This window comes from Rattus rattus, chromosome X (genome assembly GCF_011064425.1).
Source record: "Rattus rattus isolate New Zealand chromosome X, Rrattus_CSIRO_v1, whole genome shotgun sequence".
Classification (NCBI taxonomy): Eukaryota; Metazoa; Chordata; class Mammalia; order Rodentia; family Muridae; genus Rattus; species Rattus rattus.
This window is the reverse complement of record NC_046172.1, coordinates 32,723,565-32,741,591: the sequence shown is the minus strand read 5'-3', so window position 1 is coordinate 32,741,591 and position 18,027 is coordinate 32,723,565. Positions and strand designations below refer to the sequence as shown.

At 37.6% G+C, this 18,027-nt stretch overlaps 1 protein-coding gene across 1 annotated transcript in view; it reads left to right on the top strand.

Moving 5' to 3' along the window:
• Map3k15 (mitogen-activated protein kinase kinase kinase 15) overlaps positions 1 to 18,027 on the top strand; it is a 167,553-nt gene that overhangs the window by 125,002 nt on the left and 24,524 nt on the right. Inside the window, exons 10-14 of the mRNA XM_032889339.1 lie at positions 13 to 163; positions 1,664 to 1,771; positions 5,276 to 5,325; positions 10,353 to 10,448; positions 16,881 to 16,968. Of these exons, the coding sequence (XP_032745230.1) occupies positions 13 to 163; positions 1,664 to 1,771; positions 5,276 to 5,325; positions 10,353 to 10,448; positions 16,881 to 16,968 (493 nt within the window). The remainder of the gene's footprint in view (positions 1 to 12; positions 164 to 1,663; positions 1,772 to 5,275; positions 5,326 to 10,352; positions 10,449 to 16,880; positions 16,969 to 18,027) is intronic.

Here is an 18,027-nt window from a genome sequence, read left to right as displayed (position 1 = left end):
GTTTTTTTCCAGGTACCTGCGGTCATTAGTTCAGAACTTGCTGTTAATTCAACGCTTCAAGAAACCCATTACAGAACATTCACCCAGGCAGGAACGGCTTAACTTCTGGTTAGATATCATTTTTGAAGCAACAAACGAAGTTACTAATGGACTCAGATTTCCAGTAAGATGTGCTAAATGGGCAGGGGGTTGCTTGTTAGTTTCTTTGCTGGGATCAAATCTAAAAACTGGCACCTGCTAGGCAAATATTCTAACAGTGAACTATACCACTGACCCCAGTCCTTTAAGATAGACAAAAGAAACTAGAGATTCATCCTACATAATTGTTAAAAACTCTAAAAAGGAAGAAAACTGCAGCTTATAATAACAGTCCTCTGTGGAATCAGCAGATGATAAGTTAGACTCTGGGAAAAAGTTGCTCATGTCCTCTCAAATATTGTCTCTCAACTGGATGTAATTTTGTTCCATTCAAGAGACTTTTGGCGGAATTTGTAGACATTTTTGGGTATTAGTACTAGGGGTAAGGAGTTGATGATACAGACAGTCGGTAATATATAAGTACTAGGTAGGCTGCTAAATGTCCCTGAATGCATGGAACAGTACCTCCCCCACACACAATAATTATCTGGTTCCAAAATAATACGGTGAAAAAATATTGTCTTAAAAAAAGTTGAACATGGAATTTAAAGCTGTCTTTTCCTAAGCTGTGGTTTGCCTCCAGTGCTACTAATTAATATTTAAAACTTTGTTGAAAAAGCAGACTTGCTTTTAGCTCTTCATTTAGTTTTTGTTTCAGTTTTAGGGGCATCTCATAAATTTTTATAAGTGAGATATCTAATTATTATAGACATTGTATTTCAATAATTGTATTTCATATTTGTGCCATGAGACTTTTGTGAATATGAGTGTTTTTAAAAAAGAATTTCATTAACTACTCAAAACTGCAGTTGTCAGAAATGCTTATAATTTCTTGTTTCTGGGTAGTTCATTTTCAAATCTTGTTTTAATTTCATTTTAACATGTCTCAGGGTGGATAGGTACAAATCAGTAACGAACAGGTCCTCGTGTAGGCTCTATATAGGTTAGCATGCTAAACACGTTGGTGGCTTTGTTTGGAATATTCATTTCCTCATCTGCTCCCCACACCTCCATCTCCACCTCCCTCGATCTCTCTTCTTCACTTTCTTCCTCTTTGCCCTCCGTGTTCTTAACCAATTAACTAGCATTACTGATGAAAACACCAGTTACTTTTCATTTCCTTGCATATGTACATATTGGTACTTGCTGGCCAACCTTTACTTCCTTATTTATCTCAAGAACTGTAACTTCCTCCTTCTGTCACCTTTTCAAGCAGGCCTTTCTTGACCTCCCTGTATGATGAAGTCCAACTTCCTTGCTTTTCTGCCTTACTCTTTTTGGAGTGTTAGGTGGCATTAGATTGGATAGCCTTGTGTATTCGATGTGCTCGGTGCCCTCATTAGAAGAGAGCCTTCGTGCAGACAGGGACTGTGTGTCATGCTATAGGCCTGGCTCCTAGAGCCTTGCTTGGCATAGTTGCTTTTCAGTATTTGTTGAGTACAAATTACAAATCCTTTGACTTCCTCACTGGGCGGGGTCAGCTGTGTGATTGCTGTGTTTTGTTAAAAAAATGCTCTTATTGTAGGTTCTGGTAATAGAGCCAACCAAAATCTACCAGCCTGCTTATGTTTCTATCAACAATGAAGCTGAAGAAAGAACTGTTTCTTTATGGCATGTCTCACCCACAGAAATGGTAAGGGAAAATTAGGACTAGAGCTTTCTTTCACATAATTTAATCAATGGTTTGATTTTGAAGTAGGACAGCTTATGTGGTAGTATCAGCGATAATAGGCACCCTATGTTGAGCTGGGTCTTAAGGTTGTGGTAACACTAGTATCTTCATCTGTTTATCTAAAGGACTTTAAGTTCTAACATGATCCTATACATGTACACACGTATGTGCATGTGTGTGTGCACATAGTCACAATTTGCACATGAAGGTCAGAGGACAACTTCCAAATTTATGTTCTCTCATATTACTATGGGATTTGGGGATCAAATTTAGGTCATAGGTTTGTGAAACAAGTGCTTTTATATTGGCCTAACAATTTTTCTTTTGAAACTTGTTTTTAAAGATTTCTAGAGATCATGAACAATTTTTCACAAAGCATACACACAGCCACCTGATTTTTTTAAAGTATCATATTCCTTATTTTTCTTATTGTATGTTATATTTCTCAATCTAGATGTACTTACAGTATTTCACCTTTCTTATTGATACTTGGTAACATTCTTCCACTTCTCATCCTTGCCAATGACTGGCCAGTTTGTATCTTAGAGATGGGCTTGCTTGATTCCAGAGTGTGTGTGTTTAGAACTTTGATAGTTACTATCAAGTTTATACAAGCTTATATTATACTAACAATTATAATTGCTTATTATAAAGATTACAGAATGCTGAGCTGGGTCTTTGGGTTTGTGGTAATACCAGTATCTTCGTCTGTTGATCTAAAGGACTTTATTTTTCCTAAATGCTGTAGTAATGAAGCATAACACATGTGATAAGCACATTAGATAGGTCTATTTGCTGTACGTGTGTTTCCATGGAGTATGGGGAGACTTCTACCATTAGCTGAGCAAAGGAAGATTATTTTCCTCCCTGTTAGCAAAAATGGGAATGATTATGTTGTCAGGCAAAAATTAGCATTATCTTCACAAATAAAATACAGCATGGTAAAATAAACAGAGACTCAAATTCAGATTAGAAATACCTTGGCAGATTAGTCAAATCTTAAGTGAAGATCATTAACCTTGTCTAATATTTAACTCTGGAGCAATCTTTTTGTTGAAAATACAGTTGGGAATCATTAATGAGGATGAGCTGTCATGATGTGCTTGCATTTTTCCTGTACTGTGTATATTAAATACTTGAGTGCAAACGAGAAAAAATTTATTTATACATATGTACAATATTATGTGCTTGATATTTCTCATTAAAGAGTTCACATAGTTTATTTTCATTTGCCTCCTCTTTTTTTTCTATAACCTTGTGGATTTTGAAGTACAGGTGGCACCTCCTTAATCTGAAAGTCTGAAATATTTCCTAGTCACAAAGCTTTGGATTTGGGAGCATTGCAGATTTCAGATATGTAGATCCAAGATGCCCAAGTTATTAAAGTGTATGTAAATATTACAGAAACTGAAACATTTCTGGCCGCCAATATCACAGACTGGGGAAAGTCCATCTAAACTATGTACCCAAAAAACATGTACAAATCATAAACACACGATGTGAATTTACAAGGTGAACACAATTCAGAAGGCAGCATAGTGTCACCTTTGTATCCTCAAAATGGAAATTCCCATTCCAATCCCTGGATTTTTTTATTTTCATTCTACCATGGATACTTTCAGTGTGGTAGAAACTTCAGAGTTCATATCTGTAGTCTTATAATTTCATTGATACAGATGTGAAATACCACACATTTTGACAGATGATTGTAGAAAAATGCTAATGCTATTAAAGCAGAATGGTTATGATATCATGGAATTCTACCAATGTGGTCTCCCGTATTTGGATCCTGGGATGGTTGTTAGTTTTTTTATTGAAATTGCCTTTGGTGCTTGTATCTCACTAATTGTAAATACCTTAACTTCATTTTAGTAAGAAATAGAAAATAATTATCCACAAAGCAAGTTTTCTTTGACAATAAAATGTTTTGTTAAGTTCTTACACCTGTCAAAGGAAATGTCAGAGAGAGAGAGAAATTTTATTTTTGCACGAGACACGTTGTACATTTGCCTTCATTACAATTTTGAAAATCTGCAGAATGGAAAGGCAGTCTCCAGTAACATGACATCTTTCTTTGCAGTTATATTTTTCTTGGTGGCTTATGTATGGATGATGGAAAGAGAACACTCTTGTACATGTATACAACTTCATTATTATCAATACAGACGGAGCTTCAATTCCTGTTTTCTTAACTAAGAATTTGAACTCATGGGGAGTATGAAGCAGTAGTGTGCTGGAAAATGCTGAACAACCAGCTCCCTTGGGGTGCAGGGTTACATGATGTCTGATTATTACTGTGTTATTTACATGATATCTGATTATTACTGTGTTACTTACATGATGTCTGATTATTACCGTGTTATTTACATGATGTCTGATTATTACTGTGGTATATTTAATCTCAAAGACCAAATTTCAAATAACCTCAGGACTAAGTGGATTTCCATAATTAAAATTATTTTCTACAATTATATGTCGGTGGTGCAGTCTTTGGATTTTCTGAAATTGTGTTTCAGATATTTCTTCTAAGCCTTAACTTTATTCAAATTCGAGAGCAAGGAATGGTGGTAGAGAAAGGACAGTTGTTTTGAAATTTGGTATTTGGTGAAACCCAGTAGTTTTCTTGTTATGCTGTTGAAAGAACTCCTCAATTTCAACATTTTAACATGATAAAACATTGTGTATGCCTCATGCCACATCCAGACTTGTAGAAGGCCGCATTGCACCTTGCAATAGCTAGGGAAAAAGAAGGTAGAAAATTACTGTAGAGGTTGGGGGGGTCGTTTGTTTTCATAAGAAAGAAATATGCTTTTTCATGGGAAGATTTTTTTATTTACTTTTTTTGAGTCAGGCTCTCATCCTGTAGCCCTGGATAGCCTGAAATTTGCCATGTAGATCAGACCAATCTTGGATTCATGGCAATCTTTTGCCTTTTTACTGCTAGGATTACAGACATGTGCCCCTATGCTCAGCTTTCATGGAGATTTTGAAGAGCTTCACACACCCCATTGGCCAGCACTCAGTCATACGGCCTCATGTAACTGTAAGGGAGACAGAAATTTGGGTTAACTGTGAGCCCGGGGAGAGACTGAAATGAAGAAAAATGAGGTTTGTCAGTCTTACGTCTCCAAATATTTTTATAACTGAGGTAGGCTGTCCCTAAGCCTATTTCAAAGTTTGTCTACTGTGTTGACAGGAGATGAAAGACTACTCAATGTGTGTAGTGTATCTATCCCAAGCTGCATATTTCAAAGTTATAATGTTTGCTCTAAACTGTATCAGAGACATGAATTTTCATATCTCAGAAAATGTTTTCTGTGTTCCAAATTTTGCAAAGTATATTGTTCTAACCCCTAATCACTATTGAAAACAAACTAGAAGAAATAATTGATGACAGGATGAAATCAGAAATGATATTTTATTGAGAAAAATCAAGCTCTTGAGTTCTGTCATTTATACTTGCAGAAACAAATCCATGAATGGAATTTTACAGCCTCTTCTATTAAAGGAATCAGGTAAGAACATAAGAGAAAAATGTAACTCTGTCCTAGCACCAATAAAGGAGGTGTTTAAGGTGTTTTGATACTTCCGCTCACTTATAAGATGGGATGTTCTTATTTTAACAGAACAGAATATTTTCTTTATTGTTGCCCCATATGATGTCCACAGTGTGCTGTAATTAAGAGCCTCTTGACTTGTAACGCAGTACCTTTTCCAACCCTGTAGAAGAAAGTAGTTACCATACTTTAAAGAGAAAATGTTGCCTGAAAAAAGAATATCTTTTTAGAGCCAAGGTTCAAGTGCTCTCCTCCTCCTCTACCACCCCCCACCACCCCAGGGCTGAAGTCAGTACTTGCATCTAGTACTTGAGTAGGCCTCCTGAACAGAGCTCCTGAGGCAGGGGTACTGTTAATAGGAACAGAGATGATATATTCCAAAAGCTATGTCACTTGCTATTGGGATCAGGAGTGGGGAGCTTTCATGGATTATCCAAAGCCAGGCTACTATACTTCAGATGCCCTAATCAACTTACTAGGATGTCCAAAGATGGGAGTTTACTGTGAGAGAGATAGACGTTCTCTCTTTGCTCTGTGGCATTATAAAAATCACCCAGCCTCTGTAGGATTCTGCTTTTTCTGTTTTAATCAAATGAGAGTTTGGCTAAACATAACACTTAACTCAAAAGCCATTGAATAGATCCCTTTACACCCAGAATGATCCTGTCCTGAAAATATCACTGTTTAAATAGGAATGATGGTGTACTTGCATAATGCTGCCTTGAAATCAGGAGAAAAGACTATCTTATGTGGCAATAATATTGTAGAAAAAGGTGTAGACATGGCCTTTTGTTTATATTACTTCATAGAAATGCCTCTAGCTTCCAGTTCAGCCATCAGTAGGGGTTTACATAGAGCTATGACAAGACCTCAGGACTGGCATAACATGACAGGCAGTCTTTGCATCCTATTGCAGTTAATTTTTTTTGTAGCTTCTTTTCTCAAAACTGGCTCGTGTATAACCTAACTTTAATTTGTTCTCAGTCACCCTAAGCTGTTGCTGTTTTAATACATCTTTGTGTCGTCTATAGCATTAAGAATACTTTAAGACACTTTTCATCTATTGGGAGGCTAAGGCAGAAGAATCAGGAGTTGGACTCGCATAGCAAGCTCAGCACCATTACCACATCGCAAAACAAACAGAAAAAAGTCTGGAGCAGAAGAAATGGCCAACAAGGGGCCCAATAAAGTGTGGCTTCATTTGTTTGAAGAGCTAATTGTATAGATGCTAAAGTATCTGGCAGAATGAGGGCTATTACATGTTGACCCAATTGGAGTGAACATTCTAACAGAGAAATCTCTAAGTAGATAAGAGTGTGATGACTTCCATTTTCTGGATGTATTTAAGCAAACTGAAGCTATGTAAGTCAGATCCAAACATTTGGTAAAAATAGACTGAAAATATTTAAAAGATCTTTCTCAGGTCTACATTCCTTGACCATGAATGCCCTAATACTTTCTAAGTGTCAAAAGTCCTTTGAGACAATAATTATTTCATGAAAACTTACCTTTCTGTTTTTGTAAGATTATAAACGCCTAGAAGACAGAGATCATACTTTCTACCCTTTTCTGTTGCTCATATTTTCTTTGCCCTGAATATATAGGAACCTCTTGATACATATTAAAATCAATTGATAAATATATTTGCAGTATAAGTGTTCCTAATTTATATTTCATAGAGTAAGAAAAGTCAAATTGTGGAAGTATTTACTTAAAGATTAATGAAGCATTGGGGCTGGAGAGGTGGTTCAGTGGTCAAGACTACTCACTGCTCTTATAGAAGACCTGACTTCAGATCCCAGCAGCCATGTTTGGTAGATCACAATTACCTGTAACTCCAGCTCCAGAGGATCACACAGCCTCTTCTACTCTCTGCAGAACCTGCACACACAGGCATATACATACATACATACATACATACATACATACATACATACATACATACATGCATACATACACACACACATAGGTTTATAAAATTTAAAAATAAAATTATTTTAAAATAATGACTAATAATATCAGGAATGTAGGAAGTGTACAAAAATATAACTTAGATTTATTTCAATTTTCTTTTTTTTTCCTTTTTGATTTTTTTTACACACTCAAGATTTTATTTCTCTCCCAACCCACTTGTCTCCACTAGGGTGGCCCCACTCCACCCACCCCGCCAGACCTCTTAAGTTCCTGAGGTCTCCAGTCTCTTGAGGGTTAGGCGCATCTTCTCTGACTGAACCCAGACCAGGAGTCCTCTGCTGTATATGTGTTGGGGGCCTCATCTCAGCTGATGTATGCTGCCTGGTTGGTGATCCAGTGTCTGAGAGATCTCAGGGGTCCAGGTTAATTGACACTGCTGGTCCTCCTACAGGGTTTCCTTCCTCCTCCTCATCTTCTTCCAGCTTTTCCATAATTCAACCAGAGAAGTCAGCAGCTTCTGTCCATTGATTGGGTGCACACATCTGCATCTGACTCTTTCAGCTGCTTGTTGGGTCTTTCGGAGGGCAGTCGTAATAGGTCCCCTCAGTTATGGTGTCAGATCTTAGGGCCTCCCCTTGAGCTGGATCCCACTTTGGGCCTGTCACTGGACTTTCTTTTCCCCAGGTTCTTCTCCATTTCCATCCCTGCAGTTCTTTCAGACAGGAAGAATTATGGGTCAGAGCTTCGGCTGTGGGATAGTAACCCCATCCCTCTCAATGCTCTAACTTTCTGCTGGACATGGGCTCTACAAGTTCCCTCCCCACTATAGGGCATTTCATCTAGGGTTCCCCCCACCCCTGTCTTTTGTTTCCTAAGAGTCTCTTACCTCCCAGGTCTCTGGTATATTCTGGAGGGTCCTCCCAACCTCCTACTTCCCTAGTTCACCTGTTTCCATTCTTTCTGCTTGCCCCTGGGGTGTCAGTCCTTTCCCCCCACCCAATACCAGATCATGTTCCCATCTCCCCTGCCCCATCCCCTTTCCCTCCCCCCTTGTGGTTGCTTTCTTCTCCTCCCAAGTGGAACTGAGGGCATCATCACTTGGGCCCTTCAACTGTTGACCTTTTTGAGTTCTGTGGATTGTATCTTGGATATTCTGTATTTTTATTTTTACTTTTTTTAAATAATATCTACTTACTGGTGAGTAGAATACCATGCATATCCTTTTGGATCTGAGTTACCTCACTCAGGATGATGTTTTCTAGTTCCATCAATTTGCCTGCAAAACTCAGGATGCCCTCATTCTTAATAGCTGAGTAGTATTCCATTGTGTAAATGAACCACTTTTCTGCATCCATTCTTCTGTCATGGGACATCTGGGTTGTTTCCAGCTTCTGGCTATCACAAATAAGGCAGCTATGAACATAGTGGAACATGTGCCCCAGTAGCATAGTGGGGTGTCTTTTGGGTATATTCCCAGGAGTGGTATTTCTGGATCTTTAGGTAGGTCTATTTCCAACTTTCTGAGGAACCTTCAAGTTGATTTCCAGAGTAGTTGTACCAGTTTGTAATCCCACCAACAATGGAGGAGTGTTCCTCTTTCTCCACATCCTCTCCAGAATCTGCTGTCACCTGAGTTTTTGATCTTAGCCATTCTGACTGGTGTGAGGTGAAATCTCAGGGTTGTTTTGATTTGCATTTCCCTGATGACTAAGGATGTCGACCATTTCTTTAGGTGCTTCTCAACCATTTGAGATTCTTCTGTTGTGAATTCTCAGTTTAATTCTATACCCCATTTTTTGATTGGGTTGTTTGGTTTTCTGGCGGTTAGCTTCTTGAGTTCTTTATATATTTTGGATATTAGCCCTCTATCGGATGTGAGGTTTGTGAAGATATTTTTTTCCCAGTCTGGGTTGCTGATTTGTCTTATTAACTTTATCTTTCTCCTTACAGACACTTTCCAGTTTCACGGGGTTGCATTTATCAATTCTTGATCTTAGAGAGTGAACCATTGGAGTTTAGGAAACTTCCCCCTGTGTCAATGAGTTCAAGGCTCTTTCCCACTTTTTATTCTATTATATTGAGTGTCTCTGGTTTTATGTTGAAGTCCTGATCCACTTGGACTTGAGCTTTGTGCAAGGTGACAAATATGGATCTATTTTCATTTTTCTACATACAGACAGCCAGTTAGACCAACACCATTTATTGAAGATGCTTTCTTTTTTCCATTGTATACTTTTGACTTCTTTGTCAAAGATCAAGTGTGTGTAAGTGTGTGATTTTATGTCCGGGTCTTCAATTCTATTCCACTGATCTACCTGTCTGCCTCTGTACCAGTACCATGCAGTTGGTCGGTGGTTCAGTCTCTGCCCCAGATGTGCAGTTTGGTCTTCTTGTGGGTTCCTTAATAATTGGAGCATGGGGGCTGTCTCTGACTCTGTTGCCTGCCATTGGAACCCCTTCCCCTACCTGGATGGTCTAGTTGGGCCTTAGTAAGAGAGGAGGTGCTTAGTCTTAGAGAGACTGGATGTCTCAGGGTGGGGTAGTACCCAAGGGGGCTCCCCTTCAGAGAAGGGGAGAAGGGTAATGGGGAGAGTGATTTGTAAGGGTGGGACTGGAAGTAGGCGAGAGAGAGTGACTGAAATTGGGATGTAACGTAAATAAAAAATTTAAATTAAATTGTGAAAAAATGAAATAGGCATCATAATGTGTGCATAGGCATTTTCTTTGTTTTTGTTGTTTGTTTTTTTCTAGAAAAGGTCTCTCTGTATAGCACTGGCAGTCCTGGAACTTGCTCTGTAGACCAGGGTGGCCTCAAGTTCAGGGATCTACCTGTGTCTGCTTCCCAGTGCTGGGATTAAAAGTGTGTACCACAATACCTGGCTTTCTATAAGCATTCTTTTTGTCCCACATGGAAAGTTTTAATGAGAGAAGAAGAGTAGAAGAGGGGAGAAGTATGGAGGGAAGGGGCTGGGGATATGGGGAGGGAAAGGATAGGGACAAAGAGGGCACGGGCGCAGAGAAGAGTAAGAGTAAGAGCTGTATAAACATTCTTATGTTTTGAAATTTTACAGCCTATCCAAGTTTGATGAACGGTGCTGTTTTCTTTATGTCCATGATAATTCTGATGACTTTCAAATCTACTTTTCCACCGAAGACCAGTGCAATAGGTGAGTTATAGTAAATTTAGGTATGTGCAATGTATTTGTGACAGATGATATTGAAGGATCATTGTTATGAAAAATGTTAACTATCTTTCTTAAAAATTTTAATTCATATAAAATTGTTTTTACATCATTGAGATAGAATTCACATACCTTGCAACCATCTAAAGTATATAAGCTAATAATTTTAATGTAGCTCCAGCTATCACAATATAATTTAAAAATATTTTCATTATCATAAAGAAAACCCAGTAGCCATTAATGTTCACTTACCATTTTCTCTTATCCAGACCCTCTATATCCTCAGCCCTACACAACTACCAACCTATTTTCTATTAATTTGTCTATTTTGGACATTATGTGTATGTGTGTCATTATATGTGGCCTTTCATGCCTGGGCTCTTCTCTCTAGTGTCCAGGTTTTAAGAGTCTTCCATAACATATCATGTATCAATACTCCCTTAGAGAACTAATACTACATTTTATCTGTCTGTTCATCAGTTGCTAGTCATGTAGGATGCTTGTAGCTTTTGGATTACTATGAATCTTACTTCTGTGTACATCCATATGCAAGTTTTGTGCGTACACCAAGCTTGTAGATTTTGGGCATCAAAATACTGGATTTTAGGGTAACTCTTCTCCCATTTACATTCCTATTAGCAATATATGAAGGTTCTAACTTCTCCACCTCTCTTTCTTTCATTATCTATTTTTTTTTATAGTTCTAGCTATTATAGTGGGTATTTCTTTGAATTGAATTTCCCTACTGACAGATAGTTCTAGGCATCTTTTTTTGTATTGATTAGACACTTTTTTGTACCCTCTTTAAATGAATGAGTGTTCAAACTTTGCCCAACTTTTTTAAAAAATGTACTTTTTATTTAGAAAAATGTTGAAAGCTGTAGGAAAGTTTCAAAAAAGTAAGAATTAGCATGAATGCTTTACCCAAATTCCTCAAGATGCCCTTTTATAGTCATTTCATGTTGTTTCTATATGCATATTTGTTTTTTCTAACAGAAAGAAGCCATGGAAATAATGCCTTATTACCTCTAAATATTCTAGTGTAGTTCTGAAAAACAAGAAATCTTCACTTCTATACCTGTGGTAGCTATATAATTGGGAATTAAGAGGGACATGGGAGTATAATGTAGTACAAGATTTTACTTACTTTCTATCCTAATGCCTTTTATAGCAAAACAAGGTATTTTATCTTTTATCCCCAATCCAATCTAGGATCATGTGCTGTTTGAGTGTCTATCTCTGTCTCCTCTCATTTAGAAGACTTAAGACTTTCAAAAGGCACAGGTCTTATATGTTGTGTAGTCCTTTAATTTGGGTTTATTTCCTATTTTCTCATAATTATATGTGTGTTATTATTTTGGGTAGGAATAGCACAGAAATAATACTGCATATTGCTTAGTGCCTCATAACAGAGGATGCTCAATATCTTTGTGTTATTTCTGCTGATGAGAAAATGATGTTTGCTCATTTTTAGTTGGGCTATTTCTCTTTTTATTATGGGATACTTATATATCCTACATACATACCCAGATGTAATTTGCTAAGACTTTCTCCCATTCTGTGAGTTATCAATCACTGATAAGTATCACAACAAAAATATTTTTAATTATTAGATTTATCCATTTTCTTGTATTTTGCAGTTTTGTTTATATTTATGGTTTGGGGGGCTGGAGATAGCTCATGGCAGCACACAATCACCTGTGACTCCAGATCCAGGTGATCCAATGCTGTCTTCTGGCCTCCATGATCACTGTGTCACACACATGGAATGTGTACAGGTTAGCAGGCATGCACAGGCATGCACAAAAAAATAAATTTAAATTTAAAATGTTTACCTAATTTGAGGTACTCTAAGGTTCTTTTTTTTCTTTTCTAAATTTATAATAGGCTTGGCTATCATATTTAGGTCTGTGTTCCATTTTAAATTCATTTTATTTATTTACTTATGGTTGGGTATGGGGTGCCAAAGGTGTTCATGTTGATATGAGATGACAACTTGCTAGACTAGAGTTTCTCCTTTGTGGATTCCAGGGATTGAAATGAGGTCTTCAGGTCTAGCAGCAAGTGACTTTACCTAATAAGTTATGTCGCTATCCCTTTAATTTGTTAAATATACTATAAGGTAGGAATATAACTTTGCATTTCATGTGTGATATTTGTCCCAACACCATTTATTGAGAAGAATATTCTTTTGTCCATCAAATAGTATTGGCATTCTTAGAAAATGAATTGGTAGACCGGCCTGTCCCACTTGGAAAATGAGCTGCTGAAGTTGAAAAAAAAGAAAAAGAAAATGAATTGGCCCTAAATTTAAGAGTTTATTTCTGGACTTCTATTTATTTGCATATCTATCCATTTGTAAGTAAACATTATTACAGTAGCTTTCAGGAAGTTATAAAATCATGAAGTGTACATCTTTCAATTTTGTGCTGGTTTTTCAAGATTATTTTGATTATTGTTAGTACTGGCTTTTTTTTTTTTCATCTTTATTAACTTGGGTATTTCTTTTTTTTTCATCTTTATTACATTGGGTATTTATTATTTACAGTTCGAGTGTTATTCCCTTTCCGGTTTCTGGGCCAACATCCTCTAACCCTCCCCTCCCCTTCTATGGGTGTTTCCCTCCCGTCCTCCCCCATTACCAACTCCCCCAACAATCACATTCACCCGGGGTTCAGTCTTGGTGGGACCAGGGCTTCCCCTTCACTGGTGCTCCTACTAGGCTATTCATTGCTACCCTATGAGGTTGGAGCCCAGGGTCAGTTCATGTATAGTCTTTGGGTAGTGGCTTAGTCCCTGGAAGCTCTGGTTGCTTGGCATTGTTGTTCATATGGGGTCTCGAGCCCCTTCAAGCTCTTCCAGTTCTTTCTCTGATTCCTTCAACGGGGGTCCCGTTCTCAGTTCAGTGGTTTGCTGCTGGCATTCGCCTCTGTATTTGCTGTATTCTGGCTGTGTCTCTCAGGAGAGATCTACATCCGGTTCCTGTCAGCCTACACTTCTTTGCTTCATCCATCTTGTCTAGTTTGATGGCTGTATATGTGTGGGACACATGTGGGGCAGGCTCTGAATGGGTGTTCCTTCTGCCTCTGTTCTAAACTTTGCCTCCCTATTCCCTGCCAAGGGTATTCTTGTTCCCCTTGTAAAGAAGGAGTGAAGCATTCACATTTTGATCATCCTTCTTGAGTTTCATGTGTTCTGTGCCTCTGGGGTAATTCAAGCATTTGGTCTAATAGCCTCTTATCAATGAGTGCATACCATGTGTGTTTTTCTGTGATTGTGTTACCTCACTCAGGACGATATTTTCCAGTTCCATCCATTTGCCTATGAATTTCATAAAGTCATTGTTTTTGATAGCTGAGTAATATTCCATTGTGTAGATGTACCACATATTCTGTATCCATTCCTCTGTTGAAGGGCATCTGGGTTCTTTCCAGCTCCTGGCTATTATAAATAAGGCTGCTATGAACATAGTGGAGCATGTGTCTTTGTTATATGTTGGGGCATCTTTTTGATATATGCCAAAGAGTGGTATAGCTGGGTCTTGAGGTAGTTCAATGTCCAATTTTCTGAGGAACCTCCAGACTGATTTCCAGAATGGTTGTACCAATTTGCAATCCCACCAACAATGGAGGAGTGTTCCTCTTTCTCCACATCCTCGCCAGCATTTGCTGTCACCTGAGTTTTTTTTGTTGTTGTTTTGTTTTGTTTTGTTTTGTTTTTGGAGCTGGGGACCGAACCCAGGGCCTTGCGCTTGCTAGGCAAGCGCTCTTCCATTGAGCTAAATCCCCAACCCCGTCACCTGAGTTTTTTATCTTAGCCATTTTCACTGGTGTGAGGTGAAATCTCAGGGTTGTTTTGATATGCATTTCCCTTATGAATAAATATGTTGAACCTTTCTTTAGGTGTTTCTCAGCCATTCGGCATTCCTCAGCTATGAATTCTTTGTTTAGCTCTGAACCCCATTTTTTAATAGGGTTATTTGTCTCCTGCAGTCTAACTTCTTGGATTCTTTGTATATTTTGGATATAAGCCTCTATCTGTTGTAGGATTGGTAAAGATCTTTTCCCAATCTGTTGGTTGCCGTTTTGTCCTAACCACAGTGTCCTTTGCCTTACAGAAGCAGTTTATGCAGTTTTATGAGATCCCAATTGTTGATTCTTGATCTTGGAGCATAAGCCATTGGTGTTCTGTTCAGGAAATGTTCTCCAGTGCCCATGTGTTCCAGATGCTTCCCTACTTTTTCTTCTATTAGTTTGAGCGTATCTGGTTTGATGTGGAGGTCCTTGATCTACTTGGACTTAAGCTTTGTACAGGGTCATAAGCATGGATCGATCTGCATTCTTCTACATGCTGATCTCCAGTTGAACCAGCACCATTTGCTGAAAATGCTATCTTTTTTCAATTGAATGGTTTTGGCTCCTTTGTCAAAAATGAAGTGCCCATAGGTGTGTGGGTTGTTTTCTGGGTCTTCAATTCTGTTCCATTGGTCTATCTGTCTGTCTCTGTACCAATACCATGCAGTTTTTATCACTACTGCTCTGTAATACTGCTTTTCGAGTTCAGGGATAACCCCCAGAGTCCTTTTTTTTATTGTTGAGGATAGTTTTAGCTATCCTGGGTTTTTTGTTATTCAAATGAATTCTGCAAATTTTTCTGTCTAACTCTCTGAAGAATTTGGATTGGTATTTTGATGGGGATTGCATTGAATCTGTAGATAAAAAGCTTTTTCGCTTAAACGCCATTTTTATTAATATTAATCCTGCCAATCCATGAGCATGGAGATCTTTCCATCTTCTGAGATCTTTCAATTTCTTTCTTCAGAGGCTTGAAGTTCTTATCATACAGATCTTTCACTTGTTTTTAAAAGTCACACTGAGGTATTTTATATTATTTGGGACTATTATGAAGGATGTTGTTTCCCTAATTTCTTTCTCGGTTTGCTGTATATGGCTTTTACTGTGTTTAGGTATGGGCCTTGAATTCCTATTCTTTCCAGGACTTTTATCATGAAGGCATGTTGAATTTTGTCAAATGCTTTCTCAGCATCTAATGAAATGATCATGTGGTTTTGTTCTTTCAGTTTGTTTATATAATGGATCACGTTGATGGTTTTCCGTATATTAAACCATCCCCGCATGCCTGGGATGAAGCCTACTTGATCATGATGGATGATTGTTTTGATGTGCTCTTGGATTCGGTTTGCAAGAATTTTATTGAGTACTTTTGTGTCGATATTCATAAGGGAAAAATTGGTCTGAAGTTCTCTTTCTTTGTTGGGTCTTTGTGTGGTTTAGGTATAAGAGTAATTGTGGCTTCATAGAAGGAATTCGGTAGTGCTCCATCTGTTTCAATTTTGTGGAATAGTTTAGATAGTATTGGTATAAGGTCTTCTATGAAGGTCTGATAGAATTCTGCACTGAACCCATCTGGACCTGGGCTCTTTTTGGTTGGGAGACTTTTAATGACTGCTTCTATTTCCTTAGGAGTTATGGGATTGTTTAACTGGTTTATCTGTTCCTGATTTAACTTTGGTACCTGGTATCTGTCTAGAAAATTGTCCATTTCCTGCAGATTTTAAAATTTTGTTGAATATAGGCTTTTTGTAGTAGGATCTGATGATTTTTTTGAATTTCCTCTGATTCTGTAGTTATGTCTCCTTTCATTTCTGATTTTGTTAATTTTGCACACTCTCTGTGTCATCTGGTTATTCTGCTAAGGGTTTATCTATCTTGTTGATTTTCTCAAAGAACCAGCTTTTGGTTCTGTTGATTCTTTGTATAGAGCAGCATCTTACTTATGTTCTTAACCACTGAGCCATCTCCTCATTCAGTCCCTAATCATCCTTTTCAGCCCCTCCCTTTTCTCTGCTATCCTCAGCCTTTAGTAATCACCCCTCTTTTCTGACTTGAAATCAGTCTGTCAAGGAGACATCTACATTCCCAAGTCTATTGCAGCACTTAGTAGTCAAAAATAGAAACAGTCCAAGTGTCCACAAATGACGTATGGATAAAGAAAATGTGGTACCTAGACAAAATCGAATGTAGTTAACTCTACATTCAATATATCTCTATATATTCTATATGTGTGTGTGTGTAACCCACAAAAGTAAAGTCTGTAGTTTAATAGAAGAGAAACTGTTCTTGTTAGTTCTACATATGTGCAGCATTTAAGAGAGGTACTTTGGCATCAGGTAACCGACTAGATACTACATGGAGAGGACTTAGGTAGCACATATGTTTTAGAACTGGATTAGGTAATCACTAAAGTATCATGTCAAGTCAAGAGTGAAATGATTGCTCTACAACTTGTAGAGGTTTAGTTTATGTTTGAGTACAATTTAATACAATAGAATTAAGGTAAACTTAAGGAGCAAGAGTGATGCTGATGTGTAATACCCTGGGACATTTGCTGTTCTAGGTTTTGCTCTTTGGTCAAAGAGATGCTGAACAATGGAGTGGGCAGTACAGTGGAGTTGGAGGGAGAGGTGGATGGAGACACCTTAGAGGTAAGTCACAGAAGACCCAAAACTAGCAAAAACATCCTTTAATAATATCATTGGTGCCTAAAGAAAAGTGTCCCAATTTGCATGTGAAATCCTTTCTCGAGTATTGTTAAAGATCCTTTTGAGCTAGACAGATATTGTCAATGAGTCTCAGAGACTAAATTTGAAGTATCTCTATAGAAAAAATCATATGATCCTGTCAGAATGTTGAAGAAAAATGGCCATGGATTACATTAAAATTTTCTTTCATATATAACTATGCATAGTATATTTTTCTATGTTAGTATGTATGAGACTCCAAGAGAAATAACTGACAAGGTGGAAACAGAGTTTTGTGTAAATGGACTTTACTTATATCTCCTTAGAGATGGTATATTAAATATACCAGTATTTAAATCACTTTAAAGAAAATGACATTATCATAAGCTTGTTTGGACAGCAGACAATGACTATACCATTTATGTGTGCTTAAATCTTGCAGTCATTGAGATTTACCACTAATTCAAGTTCTTCCAGTAATTATAATTTAATGAGATTTTATTGCATATTTCAAAGTTAGACTGAAATTAATTCCTTAAGGTTTTCTTCAAAAAGCTGCTAAAGGGTTCGTTTTAGAAATCGAGTCTTGTACAAGAATTATCAGTTCCAGTCAGAGTGTTATTGAAGTGGACTAGATGGCCTTTTAAAGCAACAGATGTGACAAAGAGAACTGAAAATAGCCCAGAGCAGGCTTTGTTTCTAGTTCTGTCAGACAAGTAGAGACCCTTGCTATCCTAATTGTATATTAATTGGACATGAGCATGCTCATCTTTAGGTACATAACAAGAAACATCCACATCATTCATTTAATGTATAAACTGATGTGGAGTAAATAGAAACAGTAGGGGTGTGCCAAACGCCGAAATATTGTTCTTCTCTGTCTGTCTGTCTCTGTTTTACATAAGAGTTGCTTAGACTACTGTCACCTTTGTTTTAATCATGAACAAAAATATACTTGAATGCATGCAGTGGCTTACTAATGTTGTCATTTCAACTTACTGTGTATGTACACCCTTTGTGTGA